Source organism: Aethalodelphis obliquidens, unplaced genomic scaffold, assembly GCF_003676395.1.
Source record: "Aethalodelphis obliquidens isolate GAN/ISIS:26980383/991018 unplaced genomic scaffold, ASM367639v1 scaffold131, whole genome shotgun sequence".
In the NCBI taxonomy this organism is placed as follows: Eukaryota; Metazoa; Chordata; class Mammalia; order Artiodactyla; family Delphinidae; genus Aethalodelphis; species Aethalodelphis obliquidens.
Window position 1 is genome coordinate 401,992 of NW_020838075.1, and position 16,815 is coordinate 418,806.

The window sequence follows — 16,815 nt, forward strand, 5'->3', positions numbered from 1 at the left end:
AGGTCCCTCAGAGAAGCAGGAAGGGGCAGGGGTGGGAGTGGGTGTTGTAGGGTCAGAATCCAGGCCCCTCGGAGAAGCAGGGACGGTGGAAGGGAGCCCTGGCGGAGGTGGCTGCTGTTTGGACCTCACCTCCTTGCCACGAGCAACGAGCTTCTCAGGAAGCCCAGCCTGGGCAGCTGTGTGGGAGGCATGGCTGGCATTGGCAACACCTTCGCAAACCTGATAGAAGAAGACAAGGTCATTCCCATCTTCACAGGTCTCCATGGTCTTAAAAGAGAATAAAAGGGGAATGTTATCAGTCATTCTGCTTCCTGCCCCAGTCCCCTGGTCAGTTGCTGTGGAGAGTGAGAAACAGGAAGGGACGTGGTCCCTGTGCTCAAGGAGCCCCTGTTCTGACGGAGAAGCCAGTTCCCAGCTCTGGGAAATGCTCGGCCTAGGGGCCCCTAAGGAGCTGGATTGGTTCCTCACCAAATACTGCACGAGGGGCCCCTGTGGCAGCAGCTGTAGCTGAATGAGGCTCAGAAAGTTGGTGGCCACGAAGATGTGGGGGCACGTGGGCCCAAGCGCCAGCCAGTGTCGGATCACGGCCGCTAGAAGCGCGAGACCATCCATCTGTGCAGAGGGCAGCGGTGAGGCTGTGGAACCACAGTGCCCCGTGCACCCCTCTCCTCCTGCCAGGCCTCTCCCGCCTCACACTGTTTCTTTTCTACCCACACACCCCTATTCTTTTCCAGAGGCGCAGCCGCACCCTCTTGTTCCTTAGCCCTCCTTCATTTTCCCCTCCTTAGATCCTCAACAGCTTCTCCCCTTACCGTGTTGGTTCCCTTTCCGAATTCATCAATAAGGACCAGCGACCGCTCGGTGGCATTGTTCACTGCTTTCGCCACCTGCTGGGTACCAGGTGGACAAGGGATAGTTTCAGAAACATTCGAGGCCTGTAATGCACTGACCACAGTCTACCTGGCAGTAAAGCTGCTTGTGTATGTGTCCACCCAACAGGACTGCAAGTTCTTTAACGGCGAGACACATGTTTTGTTCATCCTTTCATTGCCAACAGTGCCTCACACAAAGCCGGGGATAGATAAAGGTTCGCGGTATTGATTCTCCTGGTCTCTGAACTGGGTGCTCCCTGCCCCTAGTTTAGAGAGCAGGCAGAAGGAACGTTTTTCCTGACATTTTTCACGGGTAGGGTTCCTTCCCCATTATCCCCCTCCCCCAACCCATCCTCCTTTTGACCTGGTTGAGGTCGATCATGAAGGTAGAGAGGCCAAGGGAGATGGATTCACAGCTATGGATTCGGGTGAAGATGGCGTCTACTGCCCCGATTTCGGCTTCCTCTGCTGGCACAAAGCTGCCCACCAGGGCCATGAATGTGATCAAGCCTACCTGAATAGGGGACGAGACAGGGCCCGGTGCCTCGTGTGGCTGAGGTGAAGGTGAGGCTAAACTGAGGGGAGAACAATAGATCAAGAGAGACGGACACAGTTTAATAGAAGATCACAGCCCCTCTGCTCGCTTTAGAATCAGTAAAGGGCAGCGAGTGAGCAAAGGCACACTTTAATTCAGAGGTGGGGGAGGAGAATTCAGGCCATGGAACGGTCATTAGAGCATGGCTCTCCCTCAGGTAGAGAATGAGAACTTGGGAGGAAGAGGAGCAGCGGGTGTGGGCTACGGTCTTTTCATGACAGCTGGGGTCAGAACACAGGGAGAAGAGCTGTAGGGACCTGGGTTGACTGGCAGGTGGGGGATGGAGACAATGGAGAACATTCCAGAGGCCCAGTTTGTAGGGATTCCTCTACCTGTTTGAGGTATATGCTCTTCCCTGAGGAGTTGGGTCCAGTGATGACTTTGACCCTCCCTTTGTACCCCCCGCATTCTGCGGAGTTGGGCACGAAGGTTCGGGCACAGAGCTCCATCAGAGGATGCCTGCAGTGGAGTGGGTGGAGAGGTACCTTGCACATGGCCTGTGGATGCAGAAGATGGGGCCTTTGGGCCCCTCTTGTCTATGCCTCCACCCTTTTCTGTTCTCACCTGCCATTCTGGATTCGTACCCCAAGGAGCCGTGGGGAGTAACGGGGCCTTGAGTAGCCATAGTCCCGGGCGGCACTGGCAAGAGCCAAGAGGACATCCAGGCGGGAGGCGAGGTCCAACACCTGGGTCAAGACAGCTGCCCGTGCCAGCACCTGACACTGCAGCTGGTACATCAGCAGGGTTTCCTGGTCTGGGGGTAGGTAAGGGAGGGAGCTGGGGGTCAGCTCCAGGGGAAAGTGAAGGAGAGACAAAGAGGCCAGCAGAGGGATCCAGAAACAGGCTTGCAGATACCATCTGAAATACCCAGAGACATTCAGAAAAGACAGAGTCAGAGAGAGAAAGAGAGAGAGAGAAAGAGAGAGCAATGGCAGGAAGGAAAGGAGCCTATCAGAATCATCTCCATGCTGCCCGCTCCACTCCAGCCACTCGCTTCTCCTCACCCCGGATGTCGCAGTGCAGGTCCCCCAGCAATGCATCCAGCTCCTTGGTTCGAGCACTACGATAGTGAAGCTTCTCCTCTGAGAGGAACTGGATACAAGGGTTCAAAGCTATGGGCTTTGCTTCTCTCGATCCTCATCCTATCTAACCCCGGCTCCAGCCCTGACCTTGATTTCTTTCTCCTTTGTCTCAGAGCTGGTAAAGATCAGAGTAAAACAACAGAAGAGGGATCCCACATTGGGCAGTGCTGATGGGGTAAGGCCCTCCTCTCAGCTGCTCATTCACTTTCCTTATCAACCCCTACAGAGGTCAAGGGTCTCACCATGAAGTCCAGACCCTCAATCTCGAAGTCACTGGTCTCCACCATGGAAGGCAGGCGGGGAATACAAAGAAGGAAGCCAATCTGCGGAGAGTAGAAAAGAGATAAAGCAGAGAGTGATGTACTGGGCACTTTCTTTCCTTAGAGGAAGCCAGAGTCCCCTATATCCCCCAATGCTTCCCTCAGGGGGCTAAAGCCACCAAAAAGTATTCATGTTCTTCAGATTTCTCCAGGGTTTTCTTATCTACTAATGTGTACTTCATAGGCCTAATGTCCCCCTAAAAAACCCCTGGGGAGCACACCCACCCTCCTGCCCTCACCAGAGGGATGTAGATGACACTGCATGAAGGAATACGGGGGTCCAGATTTTCCAGCTCCTTCCGAGCCACCTCAGTGAGGAAACTGGGAAGTCCTGTCAGCCTTCGTTTTTCTAGGAGGGTGAAAGACACGTGGATATCAAAAGTAAGGTTCCTGCTCTGGTTGCGATGATTATCCCCAGATGCAGTGGCCGCCTACTGAGAATGGTACCCCATCACTGGGCAGGCTCATGTTTCAGGGCTCATAGGCCCATCCGTACACCTAACACTCACTCTCATCAATTTCAGGATCTATGTTGGGGAGGACTGTGAAGCGATTTTCAGCAAGACTGCCCTCAAAGTCCACCTGAGGAGACAAGAAGTCCAGGTTCTTTACATCCAGCACCATCTCGTCCTGTTCCTCACCTCTACTTGGGCCCCTTCAGTCCCTGCTTCAACCCTAACCCTCCAAGCCCCCAAGCAGATCCCTGATATTTTGCCATCTCCTCTCACCATCCCATCCCTTGGTCATCCAGCTGACCTCAGTGTCTCCCATGCATCCCCATCTTCCACACCACATTCCCCAGAGCCCCGTCGTTCTCTATTACCCAAACCCATCCCTCCCCTAGTTTCCCAGGAGCTCTGCCTCTTTCCTTCCACTCACCACTTTCCCAATGAGGCTGGCAATGTGGTGTAGGTCATCAGAGAACTCTTGGGCAATGTCCCGAAAGAGCTGAATGGACTGGGGCAGGGAGCGGCAAGCATCCCTCAGGCCCAGGGCACTGTACACTGTCTGTAGGAGAAATGGACAGAGGAGGGTGGCCCATACCCAGGCCGGGCTTAGGCGAGGGGACAGGGATGGACTGAGAAGAACAAAGACCAATAGGGAAAAACACAATAACAGAGACAGAGAGAAGATCTCAAATGCAAAAAAGAAACAGTGAGAGAGAAAATGGTATCTGCAGAACTCTTCACCAGGCACCACACTAAACACTGAGGCTCCAAAGACAACAAAGACAACTGGGTCCCTTGTCCTAGATGGGCTCGTGGTCTAGTAAGGAAGACAAATACACCCAGAAGATTTAAAAATAAAGTGGTAGTTGCTTTGAAAGAGATTTGTACAATATCCCAAGAGAGAAGTTTGTACAGAGGAAGGAGAAAGAGAAATAGGGATATGAAAGGCAGAGAAGAAGTAAATGAGCAGAAGGGGCAATGACAGCATTTGGGTAAGAGACAGCAGGAAGAGGGGATGGGTGAGAGTCACTGAGAATTAATTCTCCAGCGTGCAAGTCAGTGACCTGAGGTGGCTGCTCTAAACAGGGATTAGACTGAGTGGATAAACCCAATCCAAAGGACACTGACTGAGCCTCACTCTGTGACAGAGGATATATAAAGTGTATAAACCAAAGAGTTTATAATCTAGCCATGATGGAAACAAACAACAAAAACAATGACTACCCACAAAAAAGATTGACCAAGTTGTGAAACTGACTAAAATTACTAAGGAAGTTCAGAGAATAAGACTAATATGGGCTAAAATAGTTGGGATATCTTTGCAGAGAAAAAGAAATAAGCTTGGTCTTGAATAAGGCAATTCCAAAGGGAGGAGGGTATTCTGGGTGGGGGCAAGAGCATGGGCAAATGAATAGAGGTAGGAATAAGAACTAACACTTATTGAATGTTTACTACCCGCCAGGCAATATTCTAAACTTTTTACATGTGTTAATTTCATTCAATTCTCAAAATAATCCTAGGAGATGGGGACTAGCATGAGTCCATTTTACAGGTGAGCAACCTGAAGCACAAAGAAGTAACACAATTTGCTCAAGGTCTCACAGAGAGTAAACAGATGAGCTGGGAATTGAGCCCAGGTGTCTGGCTTTTAACCACCATGCTATCCTGAGCAGGAATATGGTGGGTCTCCCAGGCAGAGTGCTTGAACGCGGAGCCTGGCCTGCCTGAAGCCAAGGATAAATGTTAAGTAGTGGGAGGGAATATACAAATAGTCACACACATCTGCTCACGTAAAATAAAACTGAAACTACTTTACATGTTAGGTAAATATACTGTAGAGGGCTTCCCTGGTGGCGCAGTGGTTAAGAATCCTCCTGTCAATGCAAGGGACACGGGTTCGAGCCCTGGTCGGGGAAGATCCCACATGCCATGGAACAACTAAGCACGTGCGCCACAACTACTGAGCCTGCGCGCAAGAGCCCATGAGCCACAACTACTGAGCCTGCATGCCACAACTACTGAAGCCTGCGCGCCCAGAGCCCGTGCTCTGCAACGAGAAGCCATCGCAATGAGAAGCCCGTGCACCGCAACGAAGAGTAGCCCCCGTTCGCCGCAACTAGAGGAAGCCCATGCGCAGCAACAAAGACCCAATGCAGCCAAAAATAAATAAATAAACTTAAATTTAAAAAAATTTTTTTAGGCTCTCTCGCCTTCTGAGATGGCCCACACTCTGTCTGTGGAGTGTGTTTCTCTCTAAATAAATCCACTTCTTAACTATACCTTTGTTTCTCACTGAATTCTTTCTGCAATGAGACATCAAGAACCTCAAATTCACTGGGAATAGAACTATAGCAGCTGCTGCAGCAAAAAAGCTGGAAACTGAAACCATGCACAGAGAAACTTCAGAGAGTCACTGGAAACTTCGAATAGCGGTGGAGGAGTAGTAGCTGGAAAGCAGATGTTACAGCTGGAATTCACATTGCTATCTTGAGCTAGTGGTAGAAGCCACATGCTGAGGATGGCAGAACAGGAAGACAGAAGGAGACTGGGTCACTGAGGACTTTATGAAACCACCCAACAGTCACGGACTGCTTATTTTTATCCTTTTCTATAAAAGATAAACTTATTTAAGCCAAAAAAAGTTTTTTTTAAAGGTTATCTATAGGTGGAGAGAGGGAAAAGGGATAGAAGTTACAATTAATTGACTATACCTTGTTTGGGAGATTTGACTTTGGAACTGTGTAAATATTCTACATAATTATAAGATTAAATTTTAAGAAGCAATTATTAAAAATCAAAAAAAGAATGAAACAAATGAACATAATGTATACCCAGATAGTGACATAACCACTTGAAGTAGTGACTAAAACACAGCAATTTGACTGTATATCCCTAGGGAGAACAGAAAAAACTATCCCTCCTTCCCCCCCGAAAAATGTTAAATAGTGTTCAATAATCATATAGTTTTGGTAGTAATGGTGATATTGCTATTCTAAGATTGTTGTGGATGTAATGTAGGAAAAAGCAAATAAGTGATACTTCGATTTTCTCATTCCTAGTGTTATTGAGACACAGAATCTCCAGTATGGAAGAAGGAAATATTGAAGAGGATAAAAATGGAATATACAAGGTAAGAACCCTGTGGTGCTGAATTTAAATAGGTGATGTCACAGATGTAGAAAACAAACTAATGGTTACCAAGGGGGAAACGGTGGGGGAGGGATAAATTGGGAGATTGGGATTGACATATACACACTACTATATATAAAATAGATAACTAATAAGAACCTACTGTATAGCACAGGGAACTCTACTCAATACTCTGTAATGACCTAAATGGGTAAAGAATCTAATAAAGAGTGGATATATATTTATGTATAACTGATTCACTTTGCTATACAGCAGAAACTAACACAATATTGTAAATCGACTATACTCAAAAAAAATTAATTAAAAAAAGAATATAGATATAGTGATCTCTGGATATCTAAAAAACTAAAATAAAATAAATAGGTGATGTCAGTACTAATTTATCATGTATTTTATTTTTTTTTCAAGTTTCTAGATCTGTCCACAGAAAAGGCCTACAAGCAATAATCCAAACATGCCGAGTACCCTCTAGCACTCACCGTGGTATACAGAAATACCATTTCTCACTAAAAGGAACCAGGGCTCCTCAGAGAAATGTCTGGTTCTAGGTCAGAACCGGTAAATGTAAGTGGTATATCTGGTACATCTTGTCAAACCAGAGAGTGGGGAAGTTATCCAAGTCTACTAGTGTCATGTTAAAGGACTCAGAAGCCAACATGAAGAGGCTCCCATTGGCCAAAGATGGAATATCTCGAACATGTGTAAAGATTAAAAATGCAGTGGCCTGAAGCACGAAGAAATCTGTAAGTTTGTAATGATACTAAAACAACAACAGCAACCAAAAAAACTCATTGGTTGCCTTGGAGGATTATGGAACTAATTTCGTATTTGCTGATAGCTGGACAGATAAAATCGGGGGAAAAAATCAAGCAATGTTCTGTGATATCACTAGGTAACCAAAGAGTAGATGAGAGGAAGTCTTCCTTCCAGAAACATTCTAATAAATGAAGAAAGAATGACAGAATTAGAATAACACTACTTTGCAATCTCTAAAGAACTAATGGACTTAATTATTAAACATCAAAGACTGCTATCATCACAAAATGAGAGTCAGACATACTGACATTATGTTCCTCCATTTATGAAACACTATTGAAAAAAATTAAACTTGAACCTGAGCAAGCTTCTAGATTCAACTATTAATTTACAGAAATTCTAGAAGAGAGAGAAACATGTCAAAAACAGGGAATGTGGGCTTCCCTGGTGACGCAGTGGTTGAGAGTCCGCCTGCCAATGCAGGGGACACAGGTTCGTGCCCCGGTCCGGGAAGATCCCACATGCCGCGGAGCGGCTGGGCCCGTGAGCCATGGCTGCTGAGCCTGCGCTCTGCAACGGGAGAGGCCACAACAGCAAGGGGCCCGCGTACTGCAAAAAAACAACAACAAAACAAAACAGGGAATGTAATCAGTGAAATTCAGGCTAAGGAAAACTCTGTAGGACAAATAATCCAGCTTCTGCAACAAATATGTTGCAAGGGGGAAAAGATATATCTATGGAGAGGCGGGGAGAGGGGAAGAGAGGAGGAGGAGGAGAGAGAGAGAGAGAGAGAGAGAGAGAGAGAGAGAGAATGGTGAAATGGAGAAGGAACCCATAAAGGAGATTCAAAAAGACATCATCCCATCGCTATATGAACATATTTTGATCCTAATTAAACAAACTGTAATTTTAAAAAATCATTACATTTACGAGATGAATAGAAATTTAAACATGAGATAATTAATGTTAAAGAATTACATTAATTTTTAGATAAGACAATGGCATTGTTATTCTTTTTTAAAAATAATTTTCTTTTAGAAAGCATATTGAAATATTTATGGGTGAAATGATATGATGGCTGGGAATTGCTTCAAAATACAGGAAAAGGAAAGTGAGAGAAGATATACATGAAACAACATTTGTATGAGTCAAAGTGTTAAAGTTACATGGTGGGTACATGGGAGTTCTTTGTATTATTCTCTCTAAATTTTTTTTGACAATTTCCACAGTGCAAAGTTTTTTTAAAGGTGTTGGGATAAAGTTGGACCGGGTGACGAGAGTAAAGAGGATTTGGAACACATGCTGGGGGTCTTAACCTGGACTTCTAGATTCAAGAAGGGAGGTCTTACCTTGTAGAGAACCTGCCAGTCACTGACCTTGGTGTGGGACAACTTCATGCGTTTAAGAATCAGCTAGAGTCAAACAAGGAGACAGCCGCTGTTTTCCTTCTCCCACCCTAATGCCCCTCAAGATGCCCAGCATCCCTCACCTCCTTCCCCACCTCCCTGCCCCCAACCCCGAGCTCACAGGCACGTTCTTGATGTGACCCAGCAATCGATGCAGCATCTGAGCCATGTCCAGATTCTGGGGTAACAGGAAAAACTGAATGACATCCAGACGGGAATTTAGTTCCTCCAGGTCCTGGGTTGGACGTGTGAACCATAGCCTGGAAGTGAGGGTTGGGGTGAGGAGACCAGAAATTACCTCTGTTCTCATCACTGTCTTGATCTCAATTTGTGAAAAATGTGCATTTGGAGGTCCCTGGGGATTGTGGCGATATGTATCTGCACTGGTAAGTACAGTGTCCTATCTATGCAGGTGCGTTTACTGAAAATCTCTGGATGTGAGCACAACTGTGTGTATCTCGGTTTTGATGGATATGACCATGTGTCATTCCATGTGGCTATGTGATGGAGTTTGTCAATATTTTAGAGGGAGAGCAGTGTGTTGAGGCATTTGAATGCCAACACTCTAGCTCTCTCTGCAGCTGAGTAGGAGTGAGTCAGAAAGAGTTTGTATATCCGTATTTAGCTGTGAAATAGCACAGACATTCATGTCTTTTCATGTTCTTCCTGTGAAAGTATATAACTGTTCCATGTAGAGTAAGTCCTCAATTCGTGATAATGTTCATCCCTGCAGAGAAGAAAGTATTGGGTAGAGATACTTAAAGGGCTTCAATAACATTGTCTTATTTTTAAATTGGCTAGTGGAAACACAGAGGTTTATATTATTATTATTACCTTTTCTGTGTCTGAGGTTATTTCCTAATAAATTAAATTATTATACAGAAATAAATGTCTCATCTGTGTTGGTCTAATTCTGGGTATCCCTATCTCCCTATGGCTATGAAGAGTGTGAGATTCTGCAAGGACCTGGGAGCCCATGGATTCTTTCCCACATTAGAGCAAGCCATTAGGCATATCATTTTGTGTAAGAGCCAACCTGTGGAGACACTGGGGCCTAAGGATGTGTATCTCACACTGTAGTCTACGGCCAGTTACCCTGGGTTAGAACACCCCAGGTTAGAATGAAGTGGAAGACTCATGTGGATTCGAGGTGGGTTTTAGGCATCTCTGCTCCTTGGCCACAAAGGAGCAGAGGTGTCTGAGGCAGTGTGGGCCAGTCTGTGAATACCCTCCCCACCTGGAGAGCACGAGCCTCATCAGACTTTCTTATAAAACACCTGGGTAGCTCTGACTCATGTACTTCGAGTGCCTGGAGGTCTTAGTCGAGCCAGACTCAAGTCAGCTGAGGGGATGAGGCCCTTAGAAGGTAAGCAAATTGTCCAAAGTCATGCAGCTAGTAAGAAGTACAACTGGATCTCAAACTCAGGTCTCCAGACTGCTAGGACAGTGCTCTTTAGAGCATACTGTGTCATTTAGTCACCTTCCAGGTGCCCTGTCTAATCATCAGATTGTGATTCTATGCCCTCCAGGATCCTATCTAAGGAATCTGCACCCCTCCCTCACCTTTAACTCAGTTCTCTTCTCCTTTGAGAATTCCTTCCCTTTCATTCCTGGTTGAGACTAGAGATCTGCGCCTGAAGCACTAGAGAACTTCGAGGTAATTAAATCACCCCGCCAATTACCTGGAGATGGCCTCAGAGATAATGCTAAATTAACCTCCAAAAGACATACATTGCAGGGCAGGTGGCATGGGGAAAAGATTGTACACCTGCAGGCTAGCAAAGGTTTCCTGAGTTTTTAGAGATGATGTAACCAGTGTGTTTGCATTCTACTGCATACAAGGCCATGTGCTGAGCTAACAGGAATGGGCCACTGCATAGAGTTCACTCACAGCTATGAGGGCAAGTAGATTCACCAACTAATTACAACCTGCTGTGATAGTGCAACTAGAAAATATAAACAAGCACCATGTGACCACACAGCAAAGTGCACGTCAGTCTCCTCAGAGGTGCCTGTGAAAGCTTCACCAGAAAGGTGATAGTTGGGTTGCAAGAGGATGTAAGATTTTGACAGGTGGAGAGCAGGGGAAAGACTTTCCAGAGGGAACAGCATTAACAGGGCTTGAGGGGGGATTCCCTGGCGGTCCAGTGGTTAGTACTCCGCACCTTCACTGCTGAGGGCCTGGGTTTAATCCCTCGGTGGGGAACTAAGATCCCATAAGCCGCACGGCCGAGAAAACAAAACAAAACAAAACAAAACATGGGTATGAGGAGGTAAGCCTGGAAATTAAAATTGAGGGGCCCTGAATGCCATACTGCTAAAGATGCGACCCTTAATTATGCAGGTAATGCGGAAACCTCCTGAGGTTTATGTTTTGTTTCTACTTAAGCTTAAAAAAAAGGGGGTGGGGGAGTGACATGCTCAGACCTCTATTTTGGAATGAAGAACAGATTGGAAAAAGAAGCGTTTAGAGGCAGAGAGACCAATTTGAAGGTGAATGCAATGCTCCAGGTTAGAAATGAAGATAGCCAGAAATAGAGCAGAGGAAAGAGGGAGAAGGGGATGGCTGAGAGACATTTCTGGATAGAATCAATAGGTCTCAGTGAATAATTGAATATGGGGGGTGAGGGAGAAGCATCAATCCAAGGTTCAGAGCTTGAGAAGCTATATTGCCAGCAATGCCGTTAACCAGAAAAGGGAATGCAGGAAGAGGAACAGGGCCAGTGGGTGTCAGTTTGGATGCTCTGAGTTTGAGCTGCCTGTGGAAATTGCAGGTGGCGATGATGTGCAAAGAGCATTCCACATATGGAGCTCGGAACTAGAGATACAAATTTGAGAGTCCTCAGAGAACAGCTCAAATTTGAAGTGTGTTTTTAATAATTAAAGATATTACCGGGGCTTCCCTGGTGGCGCAGTGGTTGGGAGTCCGCCTGCCATGCAGGGGACACGGGTTCGTGCCCCGGTCCGGGAGGATCCCACGTGCCGCGGAGCGGCTGGGCCCATGGGCCGTGGCCACTGGGCCTGCGCATCTGGAGCCTGTGCTCTGCAGCGGGAGAGGCTGCGGCAGTGAGGGGCCCGCGTACCGCAAAAAAAAAAAAAAAAAAAGATATTACCATGTGTACATTGCTGTCTTGTGATTCTGCTTCTGCTGCGTGTATGTGTGAAAGTCCGTGTATCATCAGTGGGTACATGTGCACCTGTGCTGACAACGTAAAATGAGAATAACACTAGCTACCACGTGGGGTCGTTGTAAGGATTAAATGCATTTAGCCAGCATTCAGGAAAGGGCAGTTGTTTTCATTACTACTAAGGGTGGTGTGTTTGAGTCTACAGATTGCCTGCATTAACCTGTAGCACGTGTGTGACTCTTACTCACCTGAGCAGTTTCTCTCCCCACTTACAGCGGCATCTGTTGAGGATTCCTGTTGGGAATTGGGGTATGGAGTGAGCCTGTTATAAGCAGGGTCAGGGAAAGGAATGTATGGATGTCTAAGCTGAGGCATCAGGGTCAGAGGTTTGGGTGTTCAGCTGGCTGGCCTGGGGAGCGTTCCCCAGATACAGGACACAAAGGCAGCCAAAGCCAGAGTGTGGCCACAAGTCTGAGCCGGGATTACCTTACATGGGCTTGGGGGAGGAATGGGCACTCACAGGAACACTCAGCCAGAAAAATATGCAGAGCAGGCATAATTAGACTCACAAAAAGCCCAACACATACACGTAAACATTAGACACAACCCACTGAGATGCACGGTGAAACCATGTGGTTACTTGGGGTGATGTCCCCAATACACCCTAAAGCCTGAAACTATAAGAGATAAAGACTCTATGCAAAGCAAACATGGGAGTTATGCAGTTATATAACTCTCCTCTATACATAGGGCCTCCCAAAGTCCCTAGACAGGTACACCACTAGTAGAAATATTCATACAAACCCAAGGAATAAACATGGAATTGGTAGAGTAAGAAATGATACGCAAATGACACTGGACAACTATACTGGACAAGGTTTCAGGAAGATGCCCAAACTGAGGGAGGGTACAAAGAGGATAATAAAGCTGGATTGGGACTTCCTTGGTAGCGCAGTGGTTAAGAATCCACCTGCCAATGCAGGGGACACGGGTTCGAGCTCTGATCTGGAAAGATCCCACATGCCGCAGAGCAACTAAGCCCGTGCACCACAACTACTGAGCCTGCGCTATAGAACCCGCGAGCCACAACTACTGAGCCCACGCGTGGCAAATACTGAAGCCCCCGCGCCTAAAGCCCGTGCTCCGCAACAAGAGAAGCCACCACAATGAGAAGCCTGCGCACTACAGTGAAGAGCAGCCCCCGTTTGCTACAACTAGAGAAAGCCTGAGTGCAGCAACGAAGACCCAAGGCAGCCAAAAATTAAAAAAATTAAGAAAAAAAAAAAAAGAAGCTGGATTGGAGCAGAAGAGACAGCTGGCAATGGGGTGAAGTGGAAAGAGAGGGACTGGGATACATCTTTGGAGGCAGCTGTTTTTCTGGCAGGCCTGTGTAGTGTGGGATGAGGGAGGGGGCAAACCTACCAAAGAGGCTGAGCCCCTCCTTGAGTCCACTGGCCACTTTGTACACTGAGGGGTGAGGCTCACTCTTAAATATCTGCAGAACACTATCAGGGAGAAATTAGGGTAATTTGTATTTTAAAAGGCAATTGAGAAAATGGAATGGGGATTGGGAACACCTCCTGAGATGAAGTCTTGATGTAAGGTTTGTCCCTCACTGCTCTCTGCCTCAGTTTCTCCCTTTAGAAAAGGAGGGTGACACTTTGTGCTTTTCTTCTTCTCTCCCCTCACCCCCCTTCTCTTTCCTTCAGGGAGAGAGCTCTTAACAGCCCCAGGATTAAAGAAATTGGAGCCCCGTTAAGGATTATTAGAGCATTAAGCTTAATCCTTCTCCCTCCCCAAAGATGACAGCCTGCCTCCATCTCCTTACCTGTAAGTGTCTTGATCTATGCTCACCAGATGTGTCCTGAGGACAGAAAACAAGCAGAAAGGAAGGTGGCTGGGGTATGTGAGGTGTGAGTTCATTCTTAAGTTATACCCGCTTAGCTCTCCTTCAAGAGTACTGTCTCAGTTTTCTCCCCAGAGCTCCACACCCTCAGGAGTTCCTGTGTGTCCTAGAGCACTTTACCAGATGGGTCACTGCCAACGCCCCCCATCCCGTCTTACTTTCCAGGCCTCCCAATCCCACTTTACTTTGGTTGAGGTTAGGGTAAATGACCTACAACGCAAATTTCTTAAAGCCTAGGATGGGGATGCTGACGTTATAGTCTTCCAGTTCAACCCCGATTCTTCTTCGACCCAAGAACTTCAGCAGCCCTCCAAGTGCTCGAACCTAGGAGGGGATCAGTAATGGAGGTGGGGTAAATCCCAACGTCTTGGAGGCTGGACGACACCAGGGAAAACTATTATTTTCCAGGGCTGGGCTAGTATCTCCCAGGACTCAAATCTAGTCTCCAGGTGCTTGTGCCTTTCTCTAACCTGCTGCAACCCAGCCCTTACCTTGCGGGACCCATCTCACCGTGAGGAGGCAGTCAAAGGGGATGATGGAGGAGAGGAAGAGGATTTTCTCGGTGGCGGTCATGGAGTCTGGTATGAAGGAGTAGTTTCCAGAAAGGAGGCGCTGTTTGCTTATCTCCAGGCCTATTTTGAGGGAAGAAGGGAGGGAAAGATCTTATAGCCCGATTCTTCACCTTATTTTAAGAATGAGAAAACAGAAGCAAGAGAGATGATGTGGCTTGCCAAATTCACACAGGCAGCTAATGGAAAGCTGAGACAAGAGCCAAATTTTCAGACTCTTTATTCTACATACACTTTAAAAAGGGTTGGCTGGGAACATAAACTGAGAAAGATAAATGGCTCAGGAGAGTAAGGTATCTGTCTGGAATTGGGGACTTGGGGTCAAAAAAATCATATTAACAGAGGAACTAATAACATGAATGCCCTAACATCTAATTTAGGATAGAACATTCCCTGTCCTTTTTGCAAAATCCGGGAAGGTTATGGAAGTGTCTTCTAGATGAACGAGGTCACTGAGGCAGTGCCTTTTTTTTTTTTTTTTTAAGGGGTAAATGGCTTTGGCTTAAAGGGGAAAATGCCAACAATCAAAGCTGACCAAAAAGTGTTACTACTCCCTCTTCTCACGGAAGGCACTCATCCCTAGACAAGCCTAAGCTGCAGGTTATTAAAGGCTAGGGATTAGGAGAGATCGTGGGGAGACTGGTCATGGGGCTTGAAGAACACAAAGGTTTAGAATGAGATAGGGCTGAGGGGAGACCTCTGATGATGAAGGTGGTGTTAGGAGAAAGGGTCAGAAAACCGGGATGGGGGATTGGGCAAAGCAAAAGGGAGGAGATACCAAAATCCACACTTGGCAAAAGTATGATTTCAGGTCTCTTAGGCTCTCTGTGCTCTTGGGAGGCTGTGAGGGAGGCAAAGAAAGGGCCATCAGTCTGTACATCTCAGTCCTTCTGCCGCTGTCCCACCTTCCCTCTCACCCAATTCTGGTCTCCTGGCTGTAGCTCCCCCCAAGACCCTTTAGTGTCCTGGAACATTCCATAATTTAGTCCTTCCCCATTTTCCCTCTCTCCCTTACCCAGTCCTTACCAAGCTTCCCCAGAAACCGAGTCATATTCTCATCCTGTTTGGCGCTCGTGACAACAGACTGGGGATCGATTTCATCCAGAACTCGGAATGAGAATGGAGACCAAATGAATTCAAGGATCTTTATCTTTTGACTAAGAGGGAACCCGTAGCCCTCCCCTTGCTATCTCCCTTCACCCCTCAGAAACTTATTTCCTCCCTCTAAGAGTAGGGAGTGCCCCCCACATTGGGAGCATAAGTCGGAGTCAGACATGAGATTAGAAAAGGAAGGAGTAGTAAGACTGATGGGGTGGTGGGAGGGAAGAGGGGTGCCCAGGAGATTATCACTAGACTGTAGACCCTTAAAGGACAGACATGACTGATTTGCCCAGGACTGTATCTCCAGCTCCTGGTACACTTGTGAATAATGAGATGAATTCCTACAAACAACAAAGGGGGCCTCTAGGAGTCAACTAATAAAAATAGATTGAGTCAGGTAAGGACCTACGAGTGAAATACGCTTCTTATCCCAGGGTAGAGGAATTCCTAGCTCCGTCCTCACCTCTCTGGAGCAGCTGGAGGCTCTCGTGGTCTGGGGCATCTGGCATAAAGTAGATGGTGGAGTCACTAGTGTCATAGTAGGCAATGCCCAGGTACCCTGAGCTCCACAGCACACACAGATGAATCTGTCCGGCAAGGAAGAAAGGAAACAAATATTTGAACCAACCACTCGTTAAGTGCAGGGTTGAGGCATGCCTTATTTAATTTTAATTATTTTATCAACTCATCACCCCCATTCAGTTAATGTGAAAGCGACATTCAGCGGAGGGAAGTGACTGGCCCAGCTCTTGTTCCCAGCCCCGTTACAGGCTAACAATCAGACGTTCCTATCAACTCCCTGCTCTCCAGATTCGAGCTCTGGCTCCTCAGACATCGCCTCTCCACCCCGCCCCCAGACCTCCGCGGGCTCCTCCTCGTCCTCCTCCTCGGCCTCCCGGGGCTCCGGCACTGGGGCCGGGCTGGGGAAGCTGGCCGAGGCCTCCCTGGGTCCCGGTCCCTGCGGCGTCCTGCCTGGGGTCGCTCCTACGGAGGCCATGGCCTTGGAGGCTCTGTGGATGAAGAAAATGAAGGCGGTTCAGGAGCGAGATCTCACCCGCGAGGAGGCGGGGGTCGCGGGGCGCACAGAAATGCAACTCCACTGAGAACTAATGGGAGAGGGCTGAGGGGCAGGGCTGCTAGGGCCTTCGAGCGCTGTGGTCACAGGTGCAGGGCATCTGGAGGGGCGACTTCTCGGGTATTTAACTAAAGTACAGACTGTGGAAAACACCACTCGCCCCACCCTTATTCCTGTCACGCGGAGGTTGTGTTTGGAGACAGTCTGAGGGTCCTGTGGGACAAGTTTTGCACGCCTCCTCACTCCGCCCCTGCCAACCAAGCCCCCAAGATCACAGCCTCACGCTCTTGACTTCCCCACCCAGTTGCGGACAGCTCGCGGCGTTTTCCCGCCTTTTCAGTCACCTGGGTCGCGACGTGCGCGAGACCGCGTCACTAAACGCCGCGGGCCTGCGGGAGGGTGCGCC

The 16,815-nt window shown here is 47.6% G+C and overlaps 1 protein-coding gene across 13 annotated transcripts in view; it reads right to left on the reverse strand.

Moving 5' to 3' along the window:
• Positions 1 to 16,815, reverse strand: part of MSH5 (mutS homolog 5) — a 17,537-nt gene extending 722 nt beyond the window's left edge. The window contains exons 1-23 of one of the 13 annotated variants that reach the window (XM_027099313.1): positions 16,754 to 16,815; positions 16,194 to 16,344; positions 15,798 to 15,921; positions 15,260 to 15,340; positions 15,012 to 15,074; positions 14,175 to 14,296; positions 13,879 to 13,988; positions 13,587 to 13,622; positions 13,181 to 13,263; positions 12,007 to 12,052; positions 8,752 to 8,890; positions 8,574 to 8,636; positions 3,749 to 3,877; positions 3,379 to 3,451; positions 3,109 to 3,218; positions 2,792 to 2,872; positions 2,472 to 2,559; positions 2,032 to 2,221; positions 1,800 to 1,926; positions 1,237 to 1,386; positions 813 to 890; positions 469 to 612; positions 130 to 267 (exon numbers count right to left, since the gene is read on the reverse strand). In XM_027099313.1, coding sequence (XP_026955114.1) covers positions 130 to 267; positions 469 to 612; positions 813 to 890; positions 1,237 to 1,386; positions 1,800 to 1,926; positions 2,032 to 2,221; positions 2,472 to 2,559; positions 2,792 to 2,872; positions 3,109 to 3,218; positions 3,379 to 3,451; positions 3,749 to 3,877; positions 8,574 to 8,636; positions 8,752 to 8,890; positions 12,007 to 12,052; positions 13,181 to 13,263; positions 13,587 to 13,622; positions 13,879 to 13,988; positions 14,175 to 14,296; positions 15,012 to 15,074; positions 15,260 to 15,340; positions 15,798 to 15,921; positions 16,194 to 16,331 — 2,313 coding nt within the window. In that variant the 5' untranslated portion in view covers positions 16,332 to 16,344; positions 16,754 to 16,815. Of the gene's footprint in view, positions 1 to 129; positions 268 to 468; positions 613 to 812; positions 891 to 1,236; positions 1,387 to 1,799; positions 1,927 to 2,031; positions 2,222 to 2,471; positions 2,560 to 2,791; positions 2,873 to 3,094; positions 3,219 to 3,378; positions 3,452 to 3,748; positions 3,878 to 8,573; positions 8,637 to 8,751; positions 8,891 to 12,006; positions 12,053 to 13,180; positions 13,264 to 13,586; positions 13,623 to 13,878; positions 13,989 to 14,174; positions 14,297 to 15,011; positions 15,075 to 15,259; positions 15,341 to 15,797; positions 15,922 to 16,193; positions 16,345 to 16,574; positions 16,724 to 16,753 lie in introns of those variants that run through there. The other 12 variants (XM_027099316.1, XM_027099312.1, XM_027099314.1 and 9 more) reach the window with 12 other exon arrangements.